Source organism: Stegostoma tigrinum, chromosome 7, assembly GCF_030684315.1.
Source record: "Stegostoma tigrinum isolate sSteTig4 chromosome 7, sSteTig4.hap1, whole genome shotgun sequence".
Taxonomy (NCBI): Eukaryota; Metazoa; Chordata; class Chondrichthyes; order Orectolobiformes; family Stegostomatidae; genus Stegostoma; species Stegostoma tigrinum.
Window position 1 is genome coordinate 9,425,521 of NC_081360.1, and position 27,808 is coordinate 9,453,328.

General features: G+C 42.4%; 1 protein-coding gene across 6 annotated transcripts in view; it reads right to left on the reverse strand.

Annotated features, from left to right (window-relative positions):
• The window catches only part of LOC125454104 (receptor tyrosine-protein kinase erbB-4-like), an 873,837-nt gene that overhangs the window by 515,075 nt on the left and 330,954 nt on the right, over positions 1–27,808 (reverse strand). For all 6 annotated transcript variants that reach the window (XM_048534471.2, XM_048534470.2, XM_048534469.2 and 3 more), the window contains exon 2: positions 6,598–6,749. In XM_048534471.2, coding sequence (XP_048390428.1) covers positions 6,598–6,749 — 152 coding nt within the window. The remainder of the gene's footprint in view (positions 1–6,597; positions 6,750–27,808) is intronic.

Genomic DNA, 27,808 nt, shown 5'->3' on the forward strand with positions numbered 1-27,808 from the left:
ATATGCAAATATACCTCCGTTGGTCATATCAGGTCAAACGCACTAACTTGCACAGAGTTAAAATCAGGCGCACTGGGCCAAGGTCAGAAGAGTTGAAGCAAGTGAAAATGTTGATGCTGCCACATGCTTGAGATTACATCAGCTGGGAACAACAACAACTTGCTTGTATATTACTAGTGCATAGATTGGTCAATTCAACAACATCACTTCAGATGGGGAGAATTCTACCTCAATATATGTTTTCTGTGCATGATAATAGCTAGCACCCTTGTGGCATCTTTCCTGAATTGCTGATTACTGTACTTTCTTAGTACATGCTCCAGAGGGCATCCACCTGCTCTTGACTGCAATGCCCAAGCCTCCAAACATTTTGGCCTTTAAATAAAGTCTGAAAAATACAAAACTCTTCTACAAACCTTCCCCTGACCACAAAACAGCATGAACTTCTTCATCACACTCAACAACGGACTCCTCAACTCAGTCCAGATGTTCTGCTGTTTTGAGCATACCCTCTCCAACAACATGATGTTTGGTAAGGAAATTGCCCACCATAGCTAAAAAGAAAGCTCAGCATTTGGTGGCTCACCCACAGGTTTTGGAGAAGGCATGGAGTTTGTCTCAAAACAACAATAAAAATTGATCAGGCAGTGTTTTGCACATCGTTTTTCTACAGTTGAGCAGTGTAGGCTGAGATTGCCTACTATTTTCCACCTTCACGGGAAAATTATTCTACAAAATTGAACACTGAGCCATAAACAGGCATAATAGGACAAGCAATGAAAAACTCGGTTGAATAGGTATGCTTTAGAGAGGATTTTGAACAAGGAGAAAGGATGTGTGACGTTGAGATTAATCCGTTCCGAATGTGCACAACATTTTAGAGCACCAATGGGAGGCTAGAAACTGCATGCCATCCATTACACACCTGAGGAACATTTAGTTCCTGTTGCCTACTCAATTCAATTTTTAGACCAGACATTAAATCGGTACGCAATTCTCCCACTCAAGAAAAGGAAGAACAGAACTTGCCTGAATAAAACACCTTTCACAACTTCAAGATAGCCTAGTGTCCTGCACTGTGATGGTTTTTAAATTGTATTGATTAAGGTGTAGTGTTTATCTGACCCACATTCAAACTTTGGCCCTGAGTGGGGATTATGGGTACAATTGTAACTTCATTCTTGTATGCTTAAGAGAACAACAACAACCAACACTTATGTAGCATGGCCAAATGTTACCACTTGGGTTATCATTGATGATGCTGAGCTATACATCGAGCTATTAGGAAAAGTGGTCAACATTTGGTCAAAGATGGAGGTTTTGAGGAAGATTGGCTTATGAGGAGATGTTGAACAGACTGTGATTATATTCATTGGAATTTAGAAGGATGAGGAGGGATCTTATAGAAACATAGAAAATTATGAAGGCAAGAGGCAAGATAGAAGCAGGGAGGATATTTCCACTGGCAGGTGCAACTAGAACAAGAGGGGATAGCCTCAAAATTTGGGGGACCAGATTTAGGACTGAATTGAGGAAGAACCTCTTGACCCAAAGGGTTGTGAATCTGTGGAATTCCCTGCCCAGTGAAGTAGTTAAGGTTTCCTCATTGAATTTTTTAAATCTAAGATAGGTAATTTTTTGAATAGTAAAGGAATTAAGGGTTATGGTGAGAGGGTGGGTAAGTGGAACTGAGGCCATGAAAAGATCAGCCATGATCCTACTGAATGGCACAGCAGGCTCAAAGAGCCAAGTGACATATTTTTGCTCCTGGTTCTTATGTTCTTGTGCTTTTATTCCGAAAGGAGATGGGGGAGAGGAGAAGGCAAAGGGCTTTACAGAGTGCGGTCCAGAGCTTGGAGCCTTGTCTGAAGAATTTTAAAATTGACGCACTGAGTTGAAATTCACCAATCTCCTAGTGTTTAAAAATTGGCTGACTTGTAATTATGAGACACTATATCAATATACCTAATTCAATTTGTAACACTGAGCTCTGAACTCTACCGGGTTAATGCTATCTGTTATCGGTAACAGTGGAATGATTCGACCAAGTACAGCTGTCTTGCTGCACTCTAACATAGAGAGGTGATACCTAGGGTGAGGATCCTTTCAGGGTGGTAAAAGTGGTGTTGGCCAGTCATGCGCACAGGCTGCCCTTTTCGTTAACAGTCTCATTTTACTTGTCATGGCTGCAAGGCAAAAGTAAACCAGACAAGAGTATAAAAACCCCCCGCCGGTTTATTATGACTAACTTTTCACGACTGTCAAAAGACGTTCTTGTTCTTCTTCCCCAATAGTTAGTTGCAGAACTCAATTTCACTCATTCAGTTCTGAACAGACCAGTCCCAGAGCAGGGTAGATCATTAGGGTTTGCTACTCGCTGCCTCACCCACCCCATGGCTATCCCTGATAAGTGAGCCTTGACATCTCATGGTGTCAGATCACCTCAAACCAGAAATAACAACCAGGATACTATGTGCGCAATATGGATCTACACTATATTTCCCCATCTGCAACACAACTTTCTCCCTCTACTCATGGCATTATTTACATCTTCGTAACCTCCAGTTAAGGCAACTGACCTCATTTTGAGGCTGTTAATCCTAAAGTACCAACCCCGGTTACTCTCCAAAGGATGTACTACTTCAACCGAGAATTGGTTACTTGAAGGAATTGAGATGCAAAGCCATATTGCATTATCCTGTGATGCAGCAGACAGAGTATCAATCTGCTTCATTTAACACACTGACCTGTTCAAAAGAAAATTAACTTGTTTAATTGAACCTTCTGTTTCCATTTGCAGTATCTGGAAAGTCAGAAAGCATGTTTAAAGTTAAATTGTCTGCAAGGAATTACAGTAGGGCGCACTGGAGGCCTGTGCACTGTTCAGGACAATGTGTGTCACTCCCATAATTGATCACCAGGTTGAATGTTAAATAACCTGGACCCTTTCAATTGCAGATTTCTGGCACTGCAGACAGCTAAATTTTTGACAGGAATTATGTTGATTATTGATTCAAAATATTCCTCTCACTACTTCATGCATTCAGCATCTAGAAAAGTCACTCCTCTGGGAATTGGGAGTGATTGTCCAGGCCATTCATCCTAACTCTCCTTGAAGCTAGGCAAAGTTGATAACTGAGACTTCTTTTATGCCATTACACATTTTCATTCCACTTTAAAAACAAAATTATAAAGTATTATGACATATTTACAGCTGAGTAACAGGCAAAGAGACCCAAGATGTCTATGCCTGCATTTATGCCCCACACTAGCTTTCTCCCACAGCTCTTCATCTAACCTCACCAATGTAGTTCTCTATTCCTTTTTCGTGAGTTTTGAGCTGTCAATTAAAATTATCTCTACTATTCAACTCAACTACTCTATTTGATTGCAAGCTTTAGATATTTAACATTTTCTGTTAAAAGGAGAATTCTCCTGAGCACCCCAATGGATTTATTAGTGACTGGCTTAGACTTAAGGGACCTAATTCTCATTTTGTCATGAAGAGTGGATTGATTTGCTACACTATATCTGTTAAACCATTTCATAAGTTTGATGATCACTTTTCAGCATTCTGTGTCTCAAGTAAAGTTCCCCAGCCTGTTCAATCTTTTAAACTACTGCAATATTGTCCTCAACTATGACTTCATTCAGAAGTATCACTGTCTTTAAAAGATAGGATCTGACAGCATGCAATTTAAATTCCAACCTATCCACATGGTCAAGCATAATTGCTACAGTAACAGTTCTATCCGTGATCCATATTCAAAACAATGCAACAAAAAGCTATACTCTTTCTGAGAGCCTCCGAATCTGGTCATGACTTGTCAGATCAAGTTGGGAAGAGAACAAAAACAAAGTTGCTGGAAACGCTCAGCACGTCTGGCAGCATCTGTGAAGGAGAAAACAGAATGAACGTTTCGGATCCTGCGACCCTTCCTCAGAATAAGTTGGGAAGAGGGTCATTCAAAGTTAATGACAGAAAGAAATGCTTTTTCAGTCAACTTTTTTTTGTTCACCGACAATGGCTTCAAAAGTCAGGGCCCTGCTCCTTGGGCTGTTCTGTCCACAGAGGTATGGACTGGGTCATGACAGAATCAATTTAGTGTGAGGTCAAAATACTTGCAGAAGGTAGTAGCGAACATTTTAGCCGATGGTTAACATTCGTAATTTCTCTCGGGTTTACAAATTTCAAAAAGAAATGAATTGTTATTCAGTCTAGTTTGCCCAAGAGCAACGTATTTGCTGCCAGAATTTTAATCTCTCATTCACCTTGGATAATTACTCTTCAAATTCCAATCGAAACAGCTGGGAGTAATTACGCAGCCAGCAATTATTCCCATTTCCAAGTAATTACCTGCTCAATTGAAGGTCAGTGGACAACACAAGTCTGTGAGTTTGTGACAGTTAGTATTGCAGTGTGCGGAGGCATGGAGCAAAGGGGTGAATTCAAGCAGCGAGGCGGGCAATGGAACAAACAATGGACAGCCAGGGTTTGGCTGTACAGGAAACCAACACTAATTTCACACCCAACCAAAAGTGTGAATTTTTCCAGTAAATGTGAAACTGTGGGCTGAGAGTGAGACATTTCCTGATATCCCAGCCACTGCAGGAGCTGGGAAATTTTTCACCCCTGTTTTAGTACTTCACCAGGAAGCAATGGACATGCAATTTTTACTTTGGACATTGGACCAGCCATCTTTTGAATATTCCTCCTAATTCTTACGTCTAAGGAACAATTGATTGGTGCCCCTTACAATCCAAAGGGCTCTTGTGGTGCAGCGATAGCACCCCTATCTCTGACCCAAGAGGGCCAGGTTCAAATCCCACGAGCTCCAGTGGTACCTAATCGTGTTTCTGAGCAGTTTGTTTACAAAGCAGCAGTGTTACCATGGGAGATTAGAATGAATAACAGCATCACTTGGCATCCTCAAATCGCACAGCACAGGAGACCATTCAACCTATTGTATCTGTGCTGTCCCTTTGAAAGGGCTATCCATTTATCTCCATTCCCTTGCTCTTTCCATCTCAGAAACCTATCCCATCAACTTTTGAAAGTTACTATTAAATGATTTCCACAGCCTCTGTTGTAGTGTATAGCAGATCACAATCAGCAGTTTAAGGAAAAGATTCCTCATTGTCCGCTCATTTTCTCATCAGTTATTTTAAGTCTATGTCCTGTAGTTACTGACTCTCCCATCAGTGGAAACAATTTCTCCCTAATTGGTGCAGTTGGTTCATGAATGTTGGTTCACTGGGCGAGATAGAAGCAACTGAGAGTCTGAAGTGAACCCTGGTGAAACTCCCTTGTGAAACTGCAAGAGTTTCCTGTGACTCTGTGATGCTAAATAACTTCCATTCCAGTTGCAAAGGAAAACATGTTACAGGCACAATGTACAACATGGTAAATATTTCCACTGTAAAATTATAAAGGAGTTGGAGTTTGATCCATGGCCCTTGCTCGGCCTCTGAGCAGCTGAAAGGGAAGGTTGAAACATTGACTTCTTCACACAGACCCTCCAATATAAACCAACAGCAACAAAAGCAGAATGTTAAAATAAAGAAAATGAGGATGTCTGAAGATCTGGAATGAAAACAGAAACTGCTGGAGAAACTCAGAAGATCGGGAGGCATCTGTGAAGAGAGGCATAGAGTTAACTTTTCAGGTCAGTGACCATTCAAGGAGTCATTGACCTAAAATGTCAACTGTTTTTTGCTCCAATAGCTGACTCACTGACAGTTTCCAAAATTTTCCGCTTTGATTACAGAGTAACAGCACACTGGTTAAGTAACAATAAAGAGAGATCACGCTCTCTAGACAGGCATATGGGCAATAAAAAGAAAGTACCTTAATCTCATCAGAATCCTCTGAACATTCTCCTTCCACATGGCTTCAATTCTTCCTTTCAGAATGCAGTGCCTTAACTCTACTCCAGAATGCTTAATTAGTTTGTTAATGGCCTGGCGTCTGATAGATATGTTTTGCAGAAACAGTTTACCAAACAGATTTAAGTAATTAACTGTAAATCACTTCATTAAATGGCTTTAGAGCAAACTGTTATAGTAGAGGCGATTAGCACCAACTGTCAACAGGAGAGAATGTATCTGCTACCACTCCGAGAGTCTCAATTTCAATTATCCTGAAACACATCAAATACTATGCATTCTCACCGCACTGCAAATCTACAAAACAATGTTAAAAGAAACAAGACCCTGCTGCTTTAGCGGAGCAGTAAAACTAGACATCCAAAAAACATCTACATAATGGAAATGCAAAGTCAATATCAGGCGGACTGACATTCCAGACAGAGCAAAGACCTTCTCTCCAAAACCTTTAACATTTCCCTTCCCCTTTCACGTTCACTTTGTTACCAGCATTTTTCTGTCAGCACATGAAGCATGAACCGATTTTTCCTCTCAGAGTCTGCTCTGTATTTCTGGTTTTTACCGTAATCTCCCAGAAATCAGCTGGCTGCAATGTTGCTCTTCGCTCATGTTTAGTTACAGTTAAGCTACATGTGCCACTAGGGCCAGTGTGAAACAAAGCAGCAGTGCATCAGTGCCCTCGGCTCAGTGTAGTGACTGGTGCTAACTTACCCTCAGGAAGGAGAGGTCCCTGTTTCGGTCGATGTTCGTGATCTCCAGGTTGCCCATGACAACTTCGCAGTTTTCATAATTCTTCCGGAGTGCTCGATACTGCTGCTCCAGGTCAGAGAGCGTGCTGAGCTTATTCTCTGTGCCGGCACACACTGCAATGATTTAAGACACAAGACGGGAAGAATTGGTGATCCATCGGCAAAACATTTTAGCAGTCAATTTGTTTTTGATCAATCTATTATCATTGCAAAATTACGCTATCGATTGCTTTAAGAACACATAGCAAAATGAAAATTGATGCTTTAACCTCATATATGCAAAGTTGACAGGGTACAATCTCTTCACCGAGAATGAGTTGACAATTACCATATCCCACTGAGCTCTGGAAAATTGAGCAGTTTTGCACAAACTAATATGAGTATGCACCTAAAAATCAGTTCAGCTGGGTCTAAACTTGGGGCTTGAAGTTGTTGACCAGTTCTTGGCAGTATGTACTGCGGCAACAATAATAAGATGGTACAAAGGCAATGGCTATTTAGAAGGGAGCTGATGGCAGAGGTGTAATGATAATCTTAGTTATATAGAAACCTGGGCGAATGGCTTGGAGGCGCTGCTTTCCCACATAAACTGTTGGAATTGGAATTCATTTGATAAATATTAAGCTGTTCTTAATCGTGGTCATTGTGAAACTACCATCTTAAAAATCCAGCTGGACGTCCCACCTGAGATGTGGCGGTGGTGCCCATGTCCCTGGACTGGCAGGCCCAGGATCGAGTCCCACCTGCTCCAGAGTTGTGTAAAACAACCTCTGAGCAGGTTGATTAGAAAAATGATTTTTTTTTTCAACAAAGCTGGTTCATTAATATTCTTCTGGGAAGGGAATATCCTGTCCTTACCCAGTCTGGCCTACATGTGACTCTAGATCCACAGCAATGTGGCTGACTGTTAATAGCCCTTTGGAATGCCTGAGCAAGCCACTCACTTCAAGGGCAATTCAGGATGGGTAAGCAAGGCTGGCCTGCCAGTGATGCCCACATCCCACAAAAAGAAAACAGAAAACAAAAAAAAGTTAAAATGTATTGAAACAAATCAACCAGAACTAAAATACTGGCTGTTTCAATGAGAGGAACTAGGTTCAGAAAGCTGAGGATCAGCACAATAATCCAACACTGATCAACTGCAGTACAAATCAATTTCTTTTTGCATTTGAAACATGGATACAAATATATCACTTGGAGGGCAAACTGTAGGGTCAATTGTTCCCAACTGGGACTGGATTGAAGACAAGGTTATTGAATTAGACTTGAAAGCAGCATCGACAACCAGTGAGCATTACTGTTTGGAAAATGGGCCACGAGAAATTATTGAGTACCTCAGTGCAAGGGGAGCTGTGTTAACACCACATAGTTATGATTGTCTAGTGGTTTCTGACCACCTGAGGCTACATATGTAAGTTATTTGTTGACTTGTGACTTGCAGTGTACAAATAAAAATGCTTTTGCAAGGACAGCATGCATCCACTCTGGATAGTGCACTTTAATCTTACAGGGAGGTATCAGTTGCATCTCAAAAGTCTGATGTCCCTTAACACGGAAATAGCCCTTCATTTCCATCCAGTCCACACTGAATCTTTTGAAGTATTTCCATGTTTACAGCACACAGGAACTTTGTAGGAATGTTATTGCTCTGGTAATCCAGAAACCTGCACTCAACCACTTCAAACAAGATTGCAACATTTTGGGGATGGAATTAAATAAATCTTGAATTAAAAAGCCAGCATGAAATTTGCAATATTGTTGTGAAAACAGGTCTAGTTCACTGACACCTTTCAGGGACTGAAATTTGCTGTTCTCACCCACTCCACCTCATAAGAAACACCAGACCTTCAACAATGCACTGACTCTTAACTGCCCTCCGAAGGGTTTTGTCAGCAACATCCATACCCTGTCAAAGAACTGCATGTAATATCCTCGATGCTGCGCAGGAATTAGAGGGGTGGAACCGCTCATTGCCAGAAATTTTGTAACGAGCACTGTCACATAGTTTGGCCGGTGGTGAGCATGCCTGGAGTCTTTCCCATTCAGCACACTGCCCTCAAAATAGCTGCAGTAGGGGACTGACCACCCGCACTGGACATTGGTGAGGCCTTTTCTGGAATGTTGTGTCCAGTTCTGGTGGTCCGGTGATAGGAAGGGTATTATGAAGCTGCAGCTGGTTCAGAGTAAATTTACCAGGATGTTGTCAGGTATGGAAGGTTTGAGTTATAAAGAAAGGCTGGATCGGCTGGGACTTTCTTCATTGGAGCGTAGGAGGTTGAGAGGCAACCTGTTAGAAGTTTATAAAATAATCAGAGTATAGATTAAATTAATGGTAGTTGTCTTTTCCCTAAGTTGGGGTACTTCAAGACTAGGATGTGCATTTTTAAGAGGAAAGAAGGGAGATTTAAAAAAAGACATGAGGTGCAAATTTTTTACACAGAAGATAGTTCATATGTAGAATGAACTTTCTGAAGAAGTGGTGGATGTGGAAACAAATACAATGTTTAAAAGATATTTGGATAATGACATGAATATATAGGGGTTGGAAGGATATAGGCCAAGAACAGGCAGGTGAAACTCATCTAGTTTGGCATTATGTTTGTATGACGTTTTATATGACTCTATGGCTCTATAATGTAGCTTTGCTAAAGAGGACTGGAAAGCGAGGAAGAGATTTTAGCCCAGGCATTCTTCCATGAGCAGCTCTGCCAGCCAGGACTCTGCTCTACTGTCTGCTCCCAGGACCCCCACAACCAAATAATCATTATCTGCTGCTGGAGGTGAAAGATGCTCTGATCTGACCAAAACATTGGGTTGGGAGACCAATAAGAGCTATCAGTGATGGAGCGTTACACCCTGGCACATTTCAAGGTCCAGGCCACACTGAAACCTGCGACAGCCACAAAGTTCAATGGAGAAGGGCTATAATCTAATGCTGCTGTAAAACATCAGGGAGTTGGACAATGTGAAACTATTCAGGCTTTCTATTTGGCCAGAAATGAATGTTTTAAGTATAAGGTGCATTTGTCAGTGTTGTGATTACTTTAGCTGTCTCTCCACTCTTAGGATGCTCACAATATTAACAAAGCAGGTATGTCACCTATAATGGTTTTGAACGCAATGTGAGCCTGAAGACAACACAGATACAGAAGGCAAGATGCCATCGGTCGAGTGGAGAAGCACAACATTTCATGGTGCCAGCCCAAACCAATTAGCTAAGCTAGGATTCAAAGTTACAACCTTTGATTTTCTTGGCCATTATATTAACACTTAGACTCCCATCATCAAGAAAAGGTAACACAGGTCCCCTTGCACAGTTGAAAAACAGTGGTATCACCACAGTTTGTGGACTGATTGAAAACATTTATGTAAATAAAGAATGAAACTATATTAATGATTTTAATTGTGGGGATCAGCCTGACCCATGAAGCGATAAACTTTCAGGATTTTACACAGAATTATGCAGAATTCACCTCACAGAGACACATTATTCAACTCTGTGGTGCTCCACAAGAACCTCCTTCCACTTCATTTCACCTCACTTTATCAATATTCCCACATGGGTCTCCTCTGGGTGCTCCAGTTCCCCCCCCCCCCCCACCTCACCATAGTCTAAAGATGTAAAGGTTAGGTGAATTGGCCATGCTACAATTTGCCCCATGTTGTCTAGGGATGTGCAGATTAGATGGTTCAGCCGTTGTAAAAACCCCATGTGGGGTTACAGGGGTGGGGTAGACGGGGGATGTTTTTTGGAGGCTCGGTGTGAACTTGATGGGCCAAATGGCCTTGTTCTGTGCCATGGGGATTCTATGATTCAATTATATTCCTCTTCCAATTTTTATCCCTCATATACTAATCTAGTTTACTCTGAATTGTATCCATGCTTTTCACCTCATATGATAAAAGTTTTCACATTCTAACCACTCTCTTAGTGTAGACAGAAATTCTCCTAAATTCCCTTTTGAATTTATTAGCATTTCATATGTATGGTCAGCAATTTTGATCTTTCCAACAGCAGAAACCTTATTTCAGCATCCACTGTTGGATCCCATTCACAATTTTTAAACTGGTGTAAGGTCACCTTCCATCTTTAATGGGAAGTGGTGTTTGGGTGGGGCATACAGTTGATCTGATTCCACAGTTTTCCACTTGCCAGGTTTTGTTTTAATAACATCCGCAGACTATAAGTTAAGACAGTACAGTAAATTCCTGTGTAGTAAAGATTTACTTCCATTCATGCAAATTGCTCCTTACAGCCATAGAGATGAGCAGCATGGAAACAGACCCTTCGGTCCAACTCGTCCATGCCGACCAGATATTATCTAACCCCATTTACCAACACTTGGCCCAGATCGCTCTAAACCCTCCTCTTCATGTACCCATCCAGATGGGTGAAACAACTTTAAGTGAATCATATGTCCCGATAAGAATCAATATTAAAGCCACAGTTGGGTGTCTTTTGATAGTTTACTGCTGGAGGAAAAGAAAATGCACAAGTTGAAAAAATGTGCCATACATGTACAGAACCGTGCATTCCTTTACTGAAATAATTTGCAAACCAAAACAGATCACTGAGTGTTAACAGTAATGTGTTAACAGTAATACTGTATCAGTTCACATCTACAAATTCATAGACTTCAACTTATCCCTCCTTTCTCACTCTCCTCTGTCTCACAATACGCTGTCTCCCTTGCACCATAACATAAATTCACAGGCTTCAACAGCTTGCTGTCTTGCAAAAATACTTTTGAATTTTCACGGCGTCAATCTGGTCACGACATCAGTGATGCACAACAGACAATGTAAAACTGGAAATCATAATGTAATGTAAAAAAAAGGCTTAATTAAGAAAAAAATCCAATGAAATAAACAAGGTAATGTTAAATGAGGAATAACCTGCCCAGAGAAAAAGCATTCACTTAAAATGTTGCAGCCAAACAAGTGCAGACAGTGGAATACAATCTTCAACTGTGCAACCTTAGTATCAAACACTTTGGCTGTACATATAAAAAATCTTATGTCCAGAATCATAGCAAAAGTGGAAGTTTTCTTTACAATAGCAAGTAAATGAAACATGTTAGGTAGTGAATTTGTAGTGAACTTTTAATATGTAAGATACTATGCTTAAATACTAAATAGGAACAGTGTGAATACATAATAAATATTGATCAGCTCTTCGGGCCAGAATCAGGGTCTCAACTGATTTTCACTTCCAGTATTTATAGCTGTTGTTTTATTAAAATTTGTCAATTCCAAGTGCAGCTTGCAGCTCCCACTGAAGCCTGCTTCACACCCACCGCACTCTGTATTACACAGCCAGCAAACCTTTATTTACAGACCTGTGTAGCAAGGGACAATCAGTCCAATCTGTGGAAGCTGTGCACCAACCAGGGCAGAGAGTTGGTATTTGTTCGGGGGGAGCCTAGTATTAAGAAATGCAGCAGTTCTTAAAGGGCTACCATTTAAATTTCTGCCGTACAATTGTTGTGGCTGGATGCCGTACAGAAAATACCCATCTGTCCAGGAGCAACTGTCCTCTTCAACATGGATAATCTGAATGACCACCTGGAGGTATTGTGGCAGAGGTGGCTGGCAACCTGCAGGAGGACTCTTTAAAGAGAACCAATCTGCATCAAAAGTGCTGCAAGGCCACAGGCGCCATGACATTACAGATGCTTCAGATGAGATGTTGTACCAGTGCCCTGTTTTCCCTGGTAGGACTATACCCACTGGAGTTGGGAAGAATTGGCCGAGGGAGTTGGTGGGGTGGCGGGGTTGGCTGGGGGGGGAGTCTCACATATCTAAACCTATAAATTTCTAATAGGACTACACAGGGTAAATGCAGCAAGGTTGTTCCCGATGAGTGACCCAGCAGTCACAGTCTAAAGATATAGGGTCGGCTATCAGAGGGTATGGAGAGAAAGCTGGAACAGAGTGTTGAGTTGTATGATCAGCCATGATCTTACTGAATACCAGAACAGGCTCAAAGGGCTGAATGGCCTACCCCTGGTCCTATTTTCTATGCTACCTGCTCAGATAGATCTAAAAGATTCCGCCGCTCTAATTAACCTTCAAAGAATGTGAATGCTAAATTTCCTGTTTCAATTTGTTCACAGGACATGAACATTGGCAGCTAGCTGACCATTTATTGTGCATCCCTAAGGGCCTCGATTGCTGTTAAAAGTCAACCATATTCCTGTGGACCTGCAGTCACAGATAGGTCGGTCTATGCAAGGATTTCAGGGAAGGTATTTCATTGTTCGTGTGAGTCAAGTAATCTGCCAGGTTTCAATGCAGCTCCAAAAATCACTCTTAACACGAGTAATTGGTTCTTGGATGAGGGACGCTGGCTTGGGAGATGGTATTGCTGAAGGACCTCCTTTCCTGCCGCAGTATTTGGAGCATTTTGTAAAGGCACCATCGCTAGTGTTTCTCCAATCCAAGTGTCTGAGGCATATAGGAAAGTGGGATCACTGTTGTCTTGTGACCGTGCCATCAGTCTCAGCTTTGAAATCCAGGTCCTCTCATCTTCTTTTCCTCAGTCTCTCAAAGGCTGAGCTAGTGTGGGGCAGGTGATTATGAATTCTATCACCATACCTTATTGTTTGTTAAGAGAAGGGTCCCAAGATACTGATAATAATCCTCAGTGCCAGTCATCTCAACTGATGACGAGACATTGTTATGCTGTAGAGGCTGGTGAGAGAGACCTTTGGTTTCTGGTGTTTTCAGGGAGGTCCATTTACTCACATGCTTCAGCGAAAGAGTTGACGATAACCTGGAGCTCAGTTTCCGAGTCAGTGTGCACACAAGAGTTAGTTGCAGGCATGAACTAAATAGCTGCACCCTAAGTGACTTTGATTTCAGATCAAAAGCAGTGCAGGCAGATCTGTCTATCATTGACTCAAAACCCAATTGTGCCAGCAGGTTCCGAGAAGGACAACAAAATAATGCTTTACAGGTGCTCCCAAAGCTTCCCTGAGGAGGTCAAAGATCTCCTGTGGCTCACGGGAGAACCAAGTCTGGGGCTGACCAAAATACAGATGGATCATTTCAGAATGCACATTGAGACATGTCATCAGGAACATGCAGAGGTGAAGTCAAGGTGTCGTACTCCTCCTGGAAGTTCATCTACTCGACTCCTCAAGTGCCATCTGCCCTGACACGTGGCAGAGTTGGCAGACCACATAATGGACTTATAAGCCAATTCAGAAGCCACCACCTCCAAATCAACCAGGCTGAAGTGAAAGCAATTCATTCACCATCCTGAGTGACTACCAAAGATAAAGACACTTGGGAGGGACATTGTCAACTCAGAAAGTGACTTGATATGTCCTGAGTATGTAAAAGGCTGTGCAAAAATCCAGAAGAGCCTTGATTAGCAAATTATTATCTTTAATGTATTTCTCAGCCTGGACACTGAAGCAGATTCAATAATAACTGGAAAAAGGTAACTGGATAAACATTTGAAAAAGAACTAAAGCTGAGCTAAAAGGGACAGAGCAGGGATATGGGATTAATCGGACAGCCTCGGCAAAGAGCAAGCAAAGCTTCTGAGGCTTTATAAGGCTCTAGTTAGGCCCCATTTAGAATACTGTGTCCAATTTTGGGCCCCACACCTCAGGAAGGACATCCTAGCCCTGGAGCGTGTCCAGTGGAGATTCACACGGATGATCCCTGGAATGGTAGGTTTAACGTATGATGAATGGCTAAGGATCCTGGGATTGTACTCATTAGAGTTTAGAAGGTTGAGGGGAGATCTAATAGAAACTTACAAGATAATGTATGGTTTAGAAGGGGTGGACGCTAGAAAGTTGTTTCCGTTAGGCGGGGAGACTAGGACCCGTGGGCACCGCCTTAGTGGGGGTAAATTCAAAACTGAAATGAGACAACATTGCTTCAGCCAGAGAGTGGTGGGCTTGTGGAATTCATTGCCGCAGAGTGCAGTGGAGGCCGGGACATTGGATGCCTTCAAAGCAGAGATCGACAAATTCTTGATCTCAAAAGGAATCAAGGGCTACGGGGAGAGTGCAGGGAAGTGGTGTTGAAATGCCCATCAGCCATGATTTAAATGGCGGAGTGGACTTGATGGGCCGAATGGCCTTACTTCCACTCCTATGTCTTATGGTGTTATGGTCTAAAGGCATGATGGGCCAAATGGCTTTTTTCTGTGCTGTATGATTCTGTGGAATTTCTTTGGGCCCTGGAATTACCTGTTTATAAACTTCATTAAAGACAGAATTGGGATGATGTCATATTGGAAGCATTAAAGGGGAAGGCTGCTTACAAAAGATCTCTACCAGGCTGGCCCAAGTTATAGTGGCAACTGTTACCTTCTTGCAAGTCTAATTAACACAGTGACAAAAGAGCACAGCACAGGCATATTTCCGTACACTGGAAGACCAGTTTTTGATTGTAATGCTCGGAGATTGGTCAGAGAGTCCCCAGTTTCCCCCAACTGTAATCTCTTCCTTGGTCATTGTGATCGAGGAAATGGGATCTCCCAGAAGCTCTGCTTCCCAGCCCCAACCCTGCCACAAACTCAGCCCCTTCCAAGATAGGTGACCCCATAACATAGAACATAGAACATAGAACATAGAACAGTACAGCACAGAACAGGCCCTTCAGCCCACAATGTTGTGCCGACCATTGATCCTCATGGATGCACCCTCAAATTTCTGTGACCATATGCATGTCCAGCAGTCTCTTAAATGACCCCAATGACCTTGCTTCCACAACTGCTGCTGGCAACGCATTCCATGCTCTCACAACTCTCTGCGTAAAGAACCTGCCTCTGACATCCCCTCTATACTTTCCACCAACCAGCTTAAAACTATGACCCCTCGTGCTAGCCATTTCTGCCCTGGGAAATAGTCTCTGGCTGTCGACTCTATCTATGCCTCTCATTATCTTGTATACCTCAATTAGGTCCCCTCTCCTCCTCCTTTTCTCCAATGAAAAGAGACCGAGCTCAGTCAACCTCTCTTCATAAGATAAGCCCTCCAGTCCAGGCAGCATCCTGGTAAACCTCCTCTGAACCCTCTCCAAAGCATCCACATCTTTCCTATAATAGGGCGCCCAGAACTGGACGCAGTATTCCAAGTGCGGTCTAACCAAAGTTTTATAGAGCTGCAACAAGATCTCACGACTCTTAAACTCAATCCCCCTGTTAATGAAAGCCAAAACACCATATGCTTTCTTAACAACCCTGTCCACTTGGGTGGCCATTTTAAGGGATCTATGTATCTGCACACCAAGATCCCTCTGTTCCTCCACGCTGCCAAGAATCCTATCCTTAATCCTGTACTCAGCTTTCAAATTCGACCTTCCAAAATGCATCACCTCGCATTTATCCAGGTTGAACTCCATCTGCCACCTCTCAGCCCATCTCTGCATCCTGTCAATGTCCCGCTGCAGCCTACAACAGCCCTCTACACTGTCAACGACACCTCCGACCTTTGTGTCGTCGGCAAACTTGCTGACCCATCCTTCAATTCCCTCGTCCAAGTCATTAATAAAAATTACAAACAGTAGAGGTCCAAGGACAGAGCCCTGTGGAACCCCACTCACCACTGACTTCCAGGCAGAATATTTTCCTTCTACTACCACTCGCTGTCTTCTGTTGGCCAGCCAATTCTGTATCCAAGCAGCTAAGTTCCCCTGTATCCCATTCCTCCTGACCTTCTGAATGAGCCTTCCATGGGGAACCTTATCAAATGCCTTACTGAAGTCCATATATACCACATCCACAGCTCGACCCTCATCAACCTTACTAGTCACATCCTCAAAAAACTCGATAAGGTTTGTAAGGCATGACCTACCCCTCACAAAGCCGTGTTGACTGTATTTGATCAAGCCATGCTCTTCCAGATGGTCATAAATCTTATCCCTCAGAATCCTTTCTAACACCTTGCAGACGACAGACGTGAGACTTACCGGTCTATAATTGCCGGGGATTTCCCTATTTCCTTTCTTGAAGAGAGGAATTACATTTGCCTCTCTCCAGTCCTCAGGTACGACTCCAGTGGAGAGCGAGGATGCAAAGATCTTCGCAAGTGGCGAAGCAATTGCATTTCTCGCTTCCCAAAGCAGCCGAGGACAAATCTGATCCGGGCCTGGCGACTTGTCAATCTTAATGTTTGACAAAATTTTCAGTACATCAGCTTCCTCTATCTCTATCCATTCCAGCATGCACACCTGCTCTTCAAAGGTTTCATTCACTACACAGTTCGTTTCTTTCGTAAAGACAGAAGCAAAAAACTCATTTAGGGCTTCCCCTACCTCCTCAGGCTCCACACACAAGTTCCCTATGCTATCCCTGATCGGCCCTAATCTTTCTTTGACCATTCTCTTATTCCTCACGTAAGTGTAAACGGTGGCAAACTTCAAGTGAAGTGAAGATCTGTAATGCATCCTGATCCCAGTCTTCGTTGGATCTGTTCCTGCTGCATTTCTGCCACCATAATGGTAGAACAGGCCAGCAAACATGGGTCTTAGAAGTTCTCCCGTCTTCCTCACTGTTTCAATTGCAGGCCATTAAAATAAATGTCAAGCAAAAGTCATTTCAACATTCACCTGATATGATTAATGCAAGTGAACCAATTCGACTCTCGGTAAAGCCAGGGTCTGCGGCCGTGCTCATACTGCCTCATCGAATGGAACAGAGTGAATTAATCATCCAGCTTCAGTCACACATGGGCTGTTGTTTATTCCATAAATAATACATCAGAACTGTGAGTGTTAGTCAGATTATTAATGTGCAACATCAGTGGCATTTCGGATTAATTGCGAACATGTGACAGGAATGGTTTATGCAAGAGGAATGACTGCCTTTACATAGCAACCTAATAATGCCGTGGAAACATCTCGAAGCACGTTGCACACACGATGCGTTATTGTTGATGCGCAGTAGCTGTTATATCACCATTGTGATCCCATAAACAGCAGCACAATGAATGGCCTGCTAATCTGGCACGCAACACAGACATCAATCCCTGCTTTAAACTTTCCCTGAAGTGCTCTTCTAATGTTGTTCATTTTCTCCCTTTCATAATTTCTCAGGCTATGCTAACTGAGAAACCATTCATTCCCTCCTTATCGATTCATAATAATAGGGTGCTGGACGGAACACAGAGGATCAGTTGACTGCAAATCAAGCTTCAAATTCCACAATGCACTGTGACACTTAAACACTGGGGCCCCTGGGCATCAGGACGCACTATTTTAGTGATAGTCAGAGCAGAACTGGCAGGGCAATGAGCACCTCTCCCCAAAAACGTTGACCAGAGCTGGCAGAGCATTGGCACTACATATTACTCCCTTCAGCTGACCCTGCAGGTACTGGAGATTCCCAGCGCAGAACATTTGCTGAGCTGCTGGAGCAAATACTGATGCAATTCAAATATATTTCCAGACAGACTCTCTGCATTAAAGGGACTGTACAGATGCCAGATGTTGTTGTGGAACCTCAATGAAGTTCTCAAATTCCCTCCCTCTGCCTTTCCCTTATTCTTTGACCAACACTACCTTCATACCTTCTTATGGTGCTCAGTATGACACTCCACTAAAGCATGTTTCCTTGCATTAAAAGTGCTACTTAAATGCAGTTGATCCTGTTGTCATTCAGGACTGAACGTCATAGTGGGATGGTGAGAATTGATATTACAGACCACCCATAAACTCACAACTGCTATTATTCTTTGCTTATTTTCACTTCTCCCTACACTCACTCAATCACTGATATACACACACAGGCATATGCTGTTCTATAGCCTGGGGCTATAGCCTCATTAGGCAACGTGCAGTCTCTTGCTATGTAGACTCTGCTTGCAGGAATCTCTTGCTGCTGGCACTCTGACATATGGTCCCTTTACTATCTATGCTGGAGCCCAGAGGCTAAAGACCGCCAAGTCTTCAAAGCCTATCAGCAGGCAGCCCATTTATATCAGCAGTCGCAGTCATCAACTCACATACATCTTCCCCCAGTGTGAATTTCTGAGCAAAAGTGAGGAGCAGCAAGTACAGGTAGAACTTTTTCTCTAATTTCCCTTAAACTGAGTGACTTGCTGGGCCATTTCAGAGGGCGAAGATTCAGCTCTGGAATTAATATAGGCCAGACTGGGTAAGGACAGCAGATTTCCTTTCCTGAAGAACATTAGTGAACTAACTGGACTTTTACAACAATCACAGAAACAACGAAAATGTTACAATGCAGAAGGAAGCCATTCAGCCCACTGTGTCTGTACCCGCTCTTCAAATGATCATCACTGTCTGCTGCAAATTACCTGCTTTTTACAGATACCCTTGCATATTATTTCTCAAAAAAAATCATCATTCAAGACCATCTCAAATGTCTCAATTAAACTGCCTCCACCACATTTCCCCCCAGCACATTCCATATTGTAACTATTCGCCATGTGAGAAAGCTTTTTCTCACTTCACATTTGCTGCTTTTAAAAAAATATTTTAAATCTATGCTCCCTCACTCTCGTTCCTTTCACATGTGGGAACAGCTTCTCCCTGTCTACTTGCTATACATCCCGTTCAGGATTTTGAAAACCTCTATCAAATCTTCTTCTCATTTTCTTCTGTCTAGGGAGAGCTTTTTCCATCTATCCTCATCACGGAAGTTAGGGTTGGGTTAAGTTTCTTGTCCCTAGAATCATTTTTGCAAATTGCTTTCACGCTCTCTCTCCAATGCATTCACATCTTTCCGATAATACAGTGTCCACCACTGTATGCAGCACTTCAGCTGAGGGCGAACAAGTGACTTATACAAGTTCAATATCACCTCCTCACTCTTGTACTCTACATCCCATTAATAAATTTAATATACCCAGGTCCACTGCTCCTGGTCCCCTTTAGAAATGCACTGTGTGTTTTATATTGTCTTTCAATGTTCTTCCAACTAAATGCATCACTTCACACTTCTCTGCATTGAACCTCAGCTGCCACCTATCTGCCCACTCCACCAATCTATCAATGTCCTTTCCCCACTGTCCGCGTCAAGGGGACAGTGATACTATTGCAAGATTCTTACTCAAGAGATCCAACTAATGTTCTGGGGACCCAGGTTGGAATCCAATCATGGCAGATGGTGGAATTTGAGTTCAATAAAAATCTGGAATTAAAACTTTAATGATGACCATGAACCCATTGTTGATTGTTGGGGAAAACCCATCTGGTTCACTAATGTTCTTTAGGGAAGGAATCTGGTGTCCTTACCTGGTCTGGCCTACATGTGACTCCAGATCCAAGCAATGTGGGTGACTACTAACTGCCTTCTGGGCAATTAGGGATGGCCAATGTTGCTGTCCCTACCAGCGACATCCACTTCCAACGAACAAAGCAAATCCTCACCGTAACAATTCTTGCAAGTTTACTGCCATCCACAGACTTTAAACTTGTCCTCTGCAGACTGAGATCCAGATTATTAATAATTCAGGAAAGACGAGTGTCCAGACACTGACCTCTGGAGAAATCATCCATGACAAACCTTCCTGCAGCCTGAAAATTTGATAATTACTCTCTGTTTCCTATCACTCAGCCAATTTTGTGTCCACGTTGCTACTGTCCCTTTTATGCCATGACTTATAACTGTCTTCACAAGTCTGTGGTGTGGCATTGCATCACTTTCTGGATATCCACATATACCACATTAACAGAGTTAGGCTCAATGAGAATTTCTGTCACGTCTCCAAAGAACTCCAGCAAGTTAGTTAAACACAATTTCCTCTTTAGAAATCAGTGCTGACTCTTCCTAATCAACCCACTTTTCCCCACAGGACTACTAATTCTACCCCAAATAAGCTTTCCCACCACCGATGTTAAACTGACTGGTCTATAATTGCTGGGCTTATCCTTCCAACCTTTTTTGAATCAGGTCATAATATGAACAAGGAGAAAGAGAAGCTCATTCAGTCCTTCAAACTTGCCTTGACATTCAATAAAATCATGACAGAACTGATATTAACCTCAACCCTTCATTCCTGCATACCCCCGATATTTTTTCAATACTTGGCATCAGGAATGTATCCACCCCGACTTAAAAATATTCTAAGATTTTGCATCCACTGCCTTTTGATGAAGGGAATTCCAAGATTTGCAATCCTTTGAAAGACAAAATGCTTCCTCATCTCTGTCTTAAATGAATGACCTCTTATTCTTAAACTGTGACCTCTAGTTCTAGAATCTCCTACAAGAGGAAACATCATTTCAGCATCAACCCGGTCTAGTGTTTGCAATTTTTCAGTCGTTTGGTAGCTCCCCCAAGTCCAGGAAAAACTGAAAGAGTGGCCAGTGTCCCTGCAATTTCCATTCTTTCTTGTTTCAAAACCCTTGGTATAGGGTTAGGATTAGGGTTAGGGTGCTGGTTCTGACCCAACTTTGAATACTAACAGTCTATCTTCTTCCTTATCAGTTTTGAACTCTTCACATGAAAGAGTTCCCTCCTCTGTCACCACAACCTCAGCAATATCTCCTCTTTTGAGAGGACAGATGCAAAGTATTAATTTAATACCTCAGCCCTGTGTAAATCCCCTTACTCATCCCCAAGCAGTCCTACGTCTTCTTTCACCAGCCTTTTACTGTTGATATACCTATAGAAGACTCTGGACACCCCTTTAGGTTGCCTGCCAGTCTTGTCTCATAATTCCTTTATGCTTCTCTAAATGCCTTTTCACCTCCCAATAAACATTTGCTATACTTCTTGGATCTCAATTGTATTTTCTACCTCCAACCTGTCATAAATGCAGTTTTTATTCTTTATCTTAATTTCTACCTCCTTTGTCATCCCGGGTGTTCTGGATTTCTTTGTCCTACATTTCCCATTTGAGCCAATATACCCAAACCATCTGTTCATTGAAGGTGACCCATTGTTCAGTTACTGTTTTTCCCACAACCGCTTGTTCCAGTCAACTGTAGCGAGCTTGGTTCTTGACCCAACAAAATCAGCCCTCTGCCAACTGGTTACTTTCCTCTGGATTGTTGTGTGTCATTCTCTACTGCCATCCTGAACCTTATGCTACAATGATTCGAATTGCTCCCCAACTGACACTTAATCCATTTGGCTCACCTCATTTCCAAGGATCAGGTCCAGCAGTGCCTCCTTTCTTGTTGGACTGGACACACGATGCTGCAAGAAACGCTCCCGAATACAATCTAGGAACACTTGCCTCTCACTGCCCTTTATACTTCCAGTATCCCAGTCTACATTTGGACAATTGAAGGCCCCCGTTATAATCACTCTATATTTCTCTTTATTTTCCCTGCAGATTTGTTCCTTCATGCACTTTTCACTAATTAATGGTCTACAAAGTACACCGACAAATGTAATTGTATCCTTTCTTCCTCTTAACTCTAGCCAAATTGATTCTGTCCTTGAACCATTTGAGACACCCTGTTTTCCAGTACTGCAATGTTCTCCTTACCCAACGATTCCTCCTCCTTTCCTTCCTTTTCTATTTAAACTGAACAGCTTATACGCGGTAATGTTTAGCACCCACTCTTAGCCAGGGCCCATGGATTACAAGTGTCAGTGACATTACCAATGCACAGCATCTCTTCCACCACCCTGGTGTGTTTTGACCACAGAGAGGCCAGCAGTTGAAATTTCAATGGACTTACTTGCAAATGAAGTCAGGCATTTCACCTCCGTTGTATAGAGTTTCGCCCAGGTGTCTGATAAGCACTGCACAAATCCTGGCAGCAAGTGTGCAGGATCCCACCACCACAGCTCTGCAGTGGCACAGAAAACCTCAGCTGGTTAAGGAGCGCTCGGCAATTACTATGGGGTGACTACATCTCCAGGAAAGATAACTGAAGGTAATATGGCCACCTCATTTGCTCTTCTTTGCTTGAAACTTTGCTAATTTGGCCACAGTGATGGGTGGACGAGACAAGTGGTGCACACTGTGTAAAGATGCTTAATAATCTACTCAACTACTTCACTGAAACAGCAAAACCTTGCAGGATAATGTAAAAATGCCACTAACGAACTCTATTAAGTCCCAAGGCTGCAAAATGACTGCTCATTATGCCCTAATGTGTGGTCACCATACTGCCTTGTCATACAATACAATTCATTAAAGCCCTAAATTAGCTCCGTGTTATTTAATGTTTAAAGATTGATAGCGGAATTGCTGAATCCTTTGAAATTTGTGTTTCAATAATCTAAAACGAAACATGATTCACCACAGCTGGAAGGAAATCATAATTGGCGCCAGGTCCTTCTTTGTTACAATTAACTCTGGATGTGTTATTAATCTAGGCAAATGAGACTTTCTTTCTTCCCAGATAGCTACGAAACTTCAATAATTAATTTTGATATCGCACTGCTTTTAAAATCAGGCATGTTGTTGCTATTGCTATTCCTGAAAGCTCTGTTTTGAACATTGTGCATAAGCCACCTCAAAGGGCAAATGAATTTATGTAGCACCTTTCATGACCTGCAGGATGCTCATATCTTTGCTGCATGTGCACCTGCAAGCAAGAAATGAAGATGGCAGTCATTGATACAGACAACTGGGAGATAGTCGTGGGTGACTGAAGATATTTTCTGAAGTATCTATACTATATGCACACGTCTAGAGCGCATAGAGCTTGAATCTAGGCCTCCTGGCTCAGCTGGGGATACTACCATTGCACCACAAGAGTTCTGGGATGTCTGCAGGCTAACTGGAAAGGCACTGGAAAAGGGTGAAGAGAAACAGAAATCAAGGCTGTCTAAGAAGCAGATGCAGAGGAAAACAGAGCCAGTGAATCCTGCACCTTCTCAGGCACTGCCATCACTGGGAGAAAGTGCAATCGGGCTCCTGAGGCCATGTCTGACACAGAGTTCACCACCACCATCAAGTTGGCACCTGACAGACGGCTGCTGGAACCAACAAAATCACAGCTGTCTGGACACCAAAGGTCCACCAGGACATTTGAAGAGCTAACACTGTTTCATTGTACCAAATGCGTCAGCCAGCACACACACAGCAAGATCCTGCACTGACAATATGCGGATTAATTCCTTTCCTTTTAGTGATCTCGATTGGAGACAACATTGTCAAAAACGTTACTGAGTTCTTCTTCCAGCAACACCCTGCGATGGCAGGTGCCATCAACGTCACTCCTAAGAGCCAGTTGACACAGCAGTTCTCCCTCAGTAATGAACTGGGAACTTCAGTCTGAATTTTGTTTCAAGTTTCTGAAGTGGAGCTTAAAACAACAACCTCTTTTGACTCAGAGGTGGGAATGCCTTTGAATGAGACACAGCTGATACAAAGCATTTGTGGGAATAAGTAGCACTCCTGCAACAATGTAAGGTGGTGATATTGTAGATTATAGATGCACGCAAACACTCAAGTGAACAAAGTTTCTGCAAGGTTTCCATTGTTACACAAAGTCAGCATTCACCCGAACAGACTCTTACATTATCAGCCTCTGTTACCCTGTACTGTCACGAGCCCTGGGAGAATAAAACTGGAAAGATTGTAATTTGCACCTATTTATGGTGACTCCCATCAAACAGGAGATCAACACGCCTGGTTTTGGTACCGTAAAGTCGGATAGTACATTAAGTCACAGATTCTCTTGAATTTCCACAGCTTTGAGCTCAATCCAAGCAAAGACAGATGGTCTGAAAATATGTATCAGAGATAGTAGGAACTGCAAGTTATTTCAGAGCCCCCTTCCCCTCCCCCATTTCTGAAGTAGGGTCTAGGCCCGAAACGTCAGCCTTCCTGCTCCTCTGATGCTGTGTTCATCCAGCTCTACAACTTGTTATTTCTTGGCTGAAAATATCCTGTCTCAAACAGCTGTCACAGGTCAGCACTTAAGTGAGATCTGGCAGTGACCCAGTCTCTATCAAGATCTAAATGAGCCACCTTTCCCTGGTCAAGGTTGAAACATTGGGCAAGGAAAGGGCATTTCACTCTGTTCCCTATGAGGGAGCCAGTCGCCTCACCCTTCAGCTTGAAATTACATTTTAAAATAATTTGCTGGAAGGGCTGAGCTCTTAACGGTGTTGGATCTCAGGGAGAAAGGATGGATGAAGGGATCAATCTCCAAAAAGACTGAGAAAGGAGAAAGAAACAAAGGGGAGCGATGAAAATGACCGGTGGTGGGGAATGTGGGGGCAGGGCAACTTGCGACCGGAGCTCATAAGATGTTGTGAGCTTGCATCTCAAGTAGTGCTGTGCCCTAATCAGGACAGACTCGGAACTTATGCTGGTTTGACAGAGGTACGCCTGATTAGCATCAATGACAATGAACCGCCAGCAATAAACCAATGGTCTGCTTGAAATGCTCAAGCAAGCATCCCTACAATTAAAGCAAAGTCCCATCACTGCTGGGCGCTTGGGTCACTGTGGAAACGATGACTAGAAACATTCCATCTTTGTGCCTGATATTAAATAGGCTTGCGTGGAAAGGAAGACAGGGCCAGCTCAGAGATGAGAGAAAGCAGTCATGAAAAAGCAGTCAACCTTGCTGCTGATTTGTCCAGTGGGCCTTTAGTTGGATATCTGACTTAAATTACAATAGTCTGGCCCCTGAATACAGTTTATTAGATGGCACATGATGCAAGCCCGATTTCTGATCCTTAGATTCATTGATGATAAGAAACAGATTTTAGGTCTGAATTACTGCCAAGGGGAACTAATTGATGTATTATGTCAGAAAATGGATGTTCCTCTTTTTGACCTGGGTTCATATATATCCCAGATGAAGGCAGGAATTGTCTTTTCTGTACAACTGCACAACATTCTTCATGAGGTGTGTTTGGAACTAAATTAACCCAATTCCTAATAGATACCTAGAGGGAGAAACTGCTTTGAAATATAATTTTAGTGCTGGTGCAATTCTAGGCATGTAGGCCATACATCTCCAAACCTGGAATATCATAACAAACTGCATGTCCCTTTAGCAATTTGTAATTGCAGCATACCAAGTGTACCCAACTAGCCTGTGCTCGCAAACCCCAAAACAGTGTCCAACATCAGATGGTCAACATTTGCTAAATAATCCTGATTGTGCTAAGAATTATGATAACAACCAATTTAAGATTTTCAAGTTTACACATCAGCACCTACATGTGCACTGTAAGTTCCATATATGAAAACATAGCCCCCTGTTCTTTGCAGAAAGTAAGAACATGTATACACATTGTGCCCGTTTCAACTGAACAAAATAATTGAGGTTCGCTCCACAGGCCAATGTTTGGCCAATTAGAATCACCCTGCCTGGTTTAAATTTGAAAACAAAAATTCAGTAAGTGACAGTCATCATCTACCTATTGCAGTCTCCATGGGAATGCTTCTGTCAATCAAAGCTCACTTGACAACTAATCGGCACTCTGTTCTCATATTGTAAATGCTGGTGATCCTCTTGGATGTGTATTGTTGTGAAATGTCCGGATGAGTGCAAGAGGTAAAGTGCCGTTTTTTTCTGCAATGCCCAAGTTTTGCACTAACCAAGGACTATTTTTACAACTAGGAAATTAACGTATTCAATGGAAATAGAACAAAACTATTTTTGACACCTTAAAATGCAGCTGGTATTATTCATAATGGTGCACTGGAGTGAGATCTTTACTTCCTTCAGGACAATTTTGTATAGTTGGCAACTCTAGCATAGATGCTCACGAGAAATATGGAAGAGTTAATATTGAAGTTGCATCATTAGACTGGCAGTATTGTAATAGTGCATCCTAGGGAACAAAGAAGAGGACACTCCAGGATAATCTCAGGGGGTGGACCATCATGAGTGAGCTTTAGTGTAAGAAATAAGCACCATTTTCAAAAGCAGTTATAGCAAATCAAAGCAGCCTATCTTAGCGTACTCGTCTCCCAAACATTGACTCTATTAACAGCAATTCAGATGGGGAGCATGATGTAGTTTTTCACACGCAAAGAAAAATATAATCCTCTCAATTAGCTTTTAAATCATATCTGCCTCTTCAAACATAGCAAGCAGAGTAATCCAAACAAACAAAACCATCTGGAAATTCAATGCACAATTATGAAGACAAGTTGCAGCGTTTAATGCTGACTGTGTATCCAATTATAAATGCGGATGATAGTTATTCACACAGATTCTTGACAGTGATAACATGAGCTCGTTCTCGTGTAGCAGGCGGTTTAAGAGTGAGTGCAGCATGAAATTGGCCGTTAATATAGCAAATCACCCCAAAGAGCTTCAGAAGAGCATCTCCAAACAAAAGGAGCTATGCAAGGAGATATTAGGGAATCTTATTCCAAGAGATAAGTTTAAAAAGCAATGTAATACAAGTGAGAGAAGTCAAGAGAGTTTTAGGTACAGAACACTAGTACTTGAGACCTAACTAACTGAAGGCAATAGTGTGAAGGAATGGAAAACAACTTGAGAAAGCATTTAGTTTAGATGGTGCATTGTCCACATGGTGTGTGTTTGTTTTAGTTGGAGCTGACACATAGAAATTAGGCATAGGAGTAGGCCATTTGGTCCTTTGAACCTGCTCAGTCATTCAACAAAATCATGGCTGATCATCCAATTCAGTCCCCTGTTCCTGCTTTCTCCACATGTCCTTTGATACCTTCAGTCCAAAGAACTATATCCAATGCCTTCTTGAAAATGTACAATGTTTCAGCCTCAACTGTCTTATGAGGCAGAGAATTTCACAGGATTGCACTTTCCAGGTGAAAAAATTTTGCCTCATTCCAGTTTTAAATGGCCTACCCTGTATCCGTTGATTTTGAATCCTTGTTCTGGGATCAGCGGTCATCAAGTTCATCCTAACAGTGTTAACCCTGTCTAGCCCTCTTAGAATTTTATGGTTTTCTATGAGACCCTCGCCACCCCAAACTCCACCCCTGCCACCTTCATTCTTCCAAGTCCAGTGAATATAGACTTAACCAACCCAGTCTCTCTTCATTTGTCAGTGCTACCATTCCAGAAATCATCTCTGTGTTGCTTACAAGTGCTAATTCATAATGGGTATTTTAGTGAACCTATGTGGCTTTGCATGCAGGTGATGCAGCTCTCAAATCTCAAGACTGCCCACTACTTCCACTGTAGTGGTTGTGAGGTTTTGTCATTTCCCAGCCGGGGTGCTAAATGGAAGCAGCTCAGCAGACTGCAGTACACTGACACAAGGGCTGAACAATCAATACACCCATCTCTTTCTGCCAGAAACACACTGCCTCACAAATCAG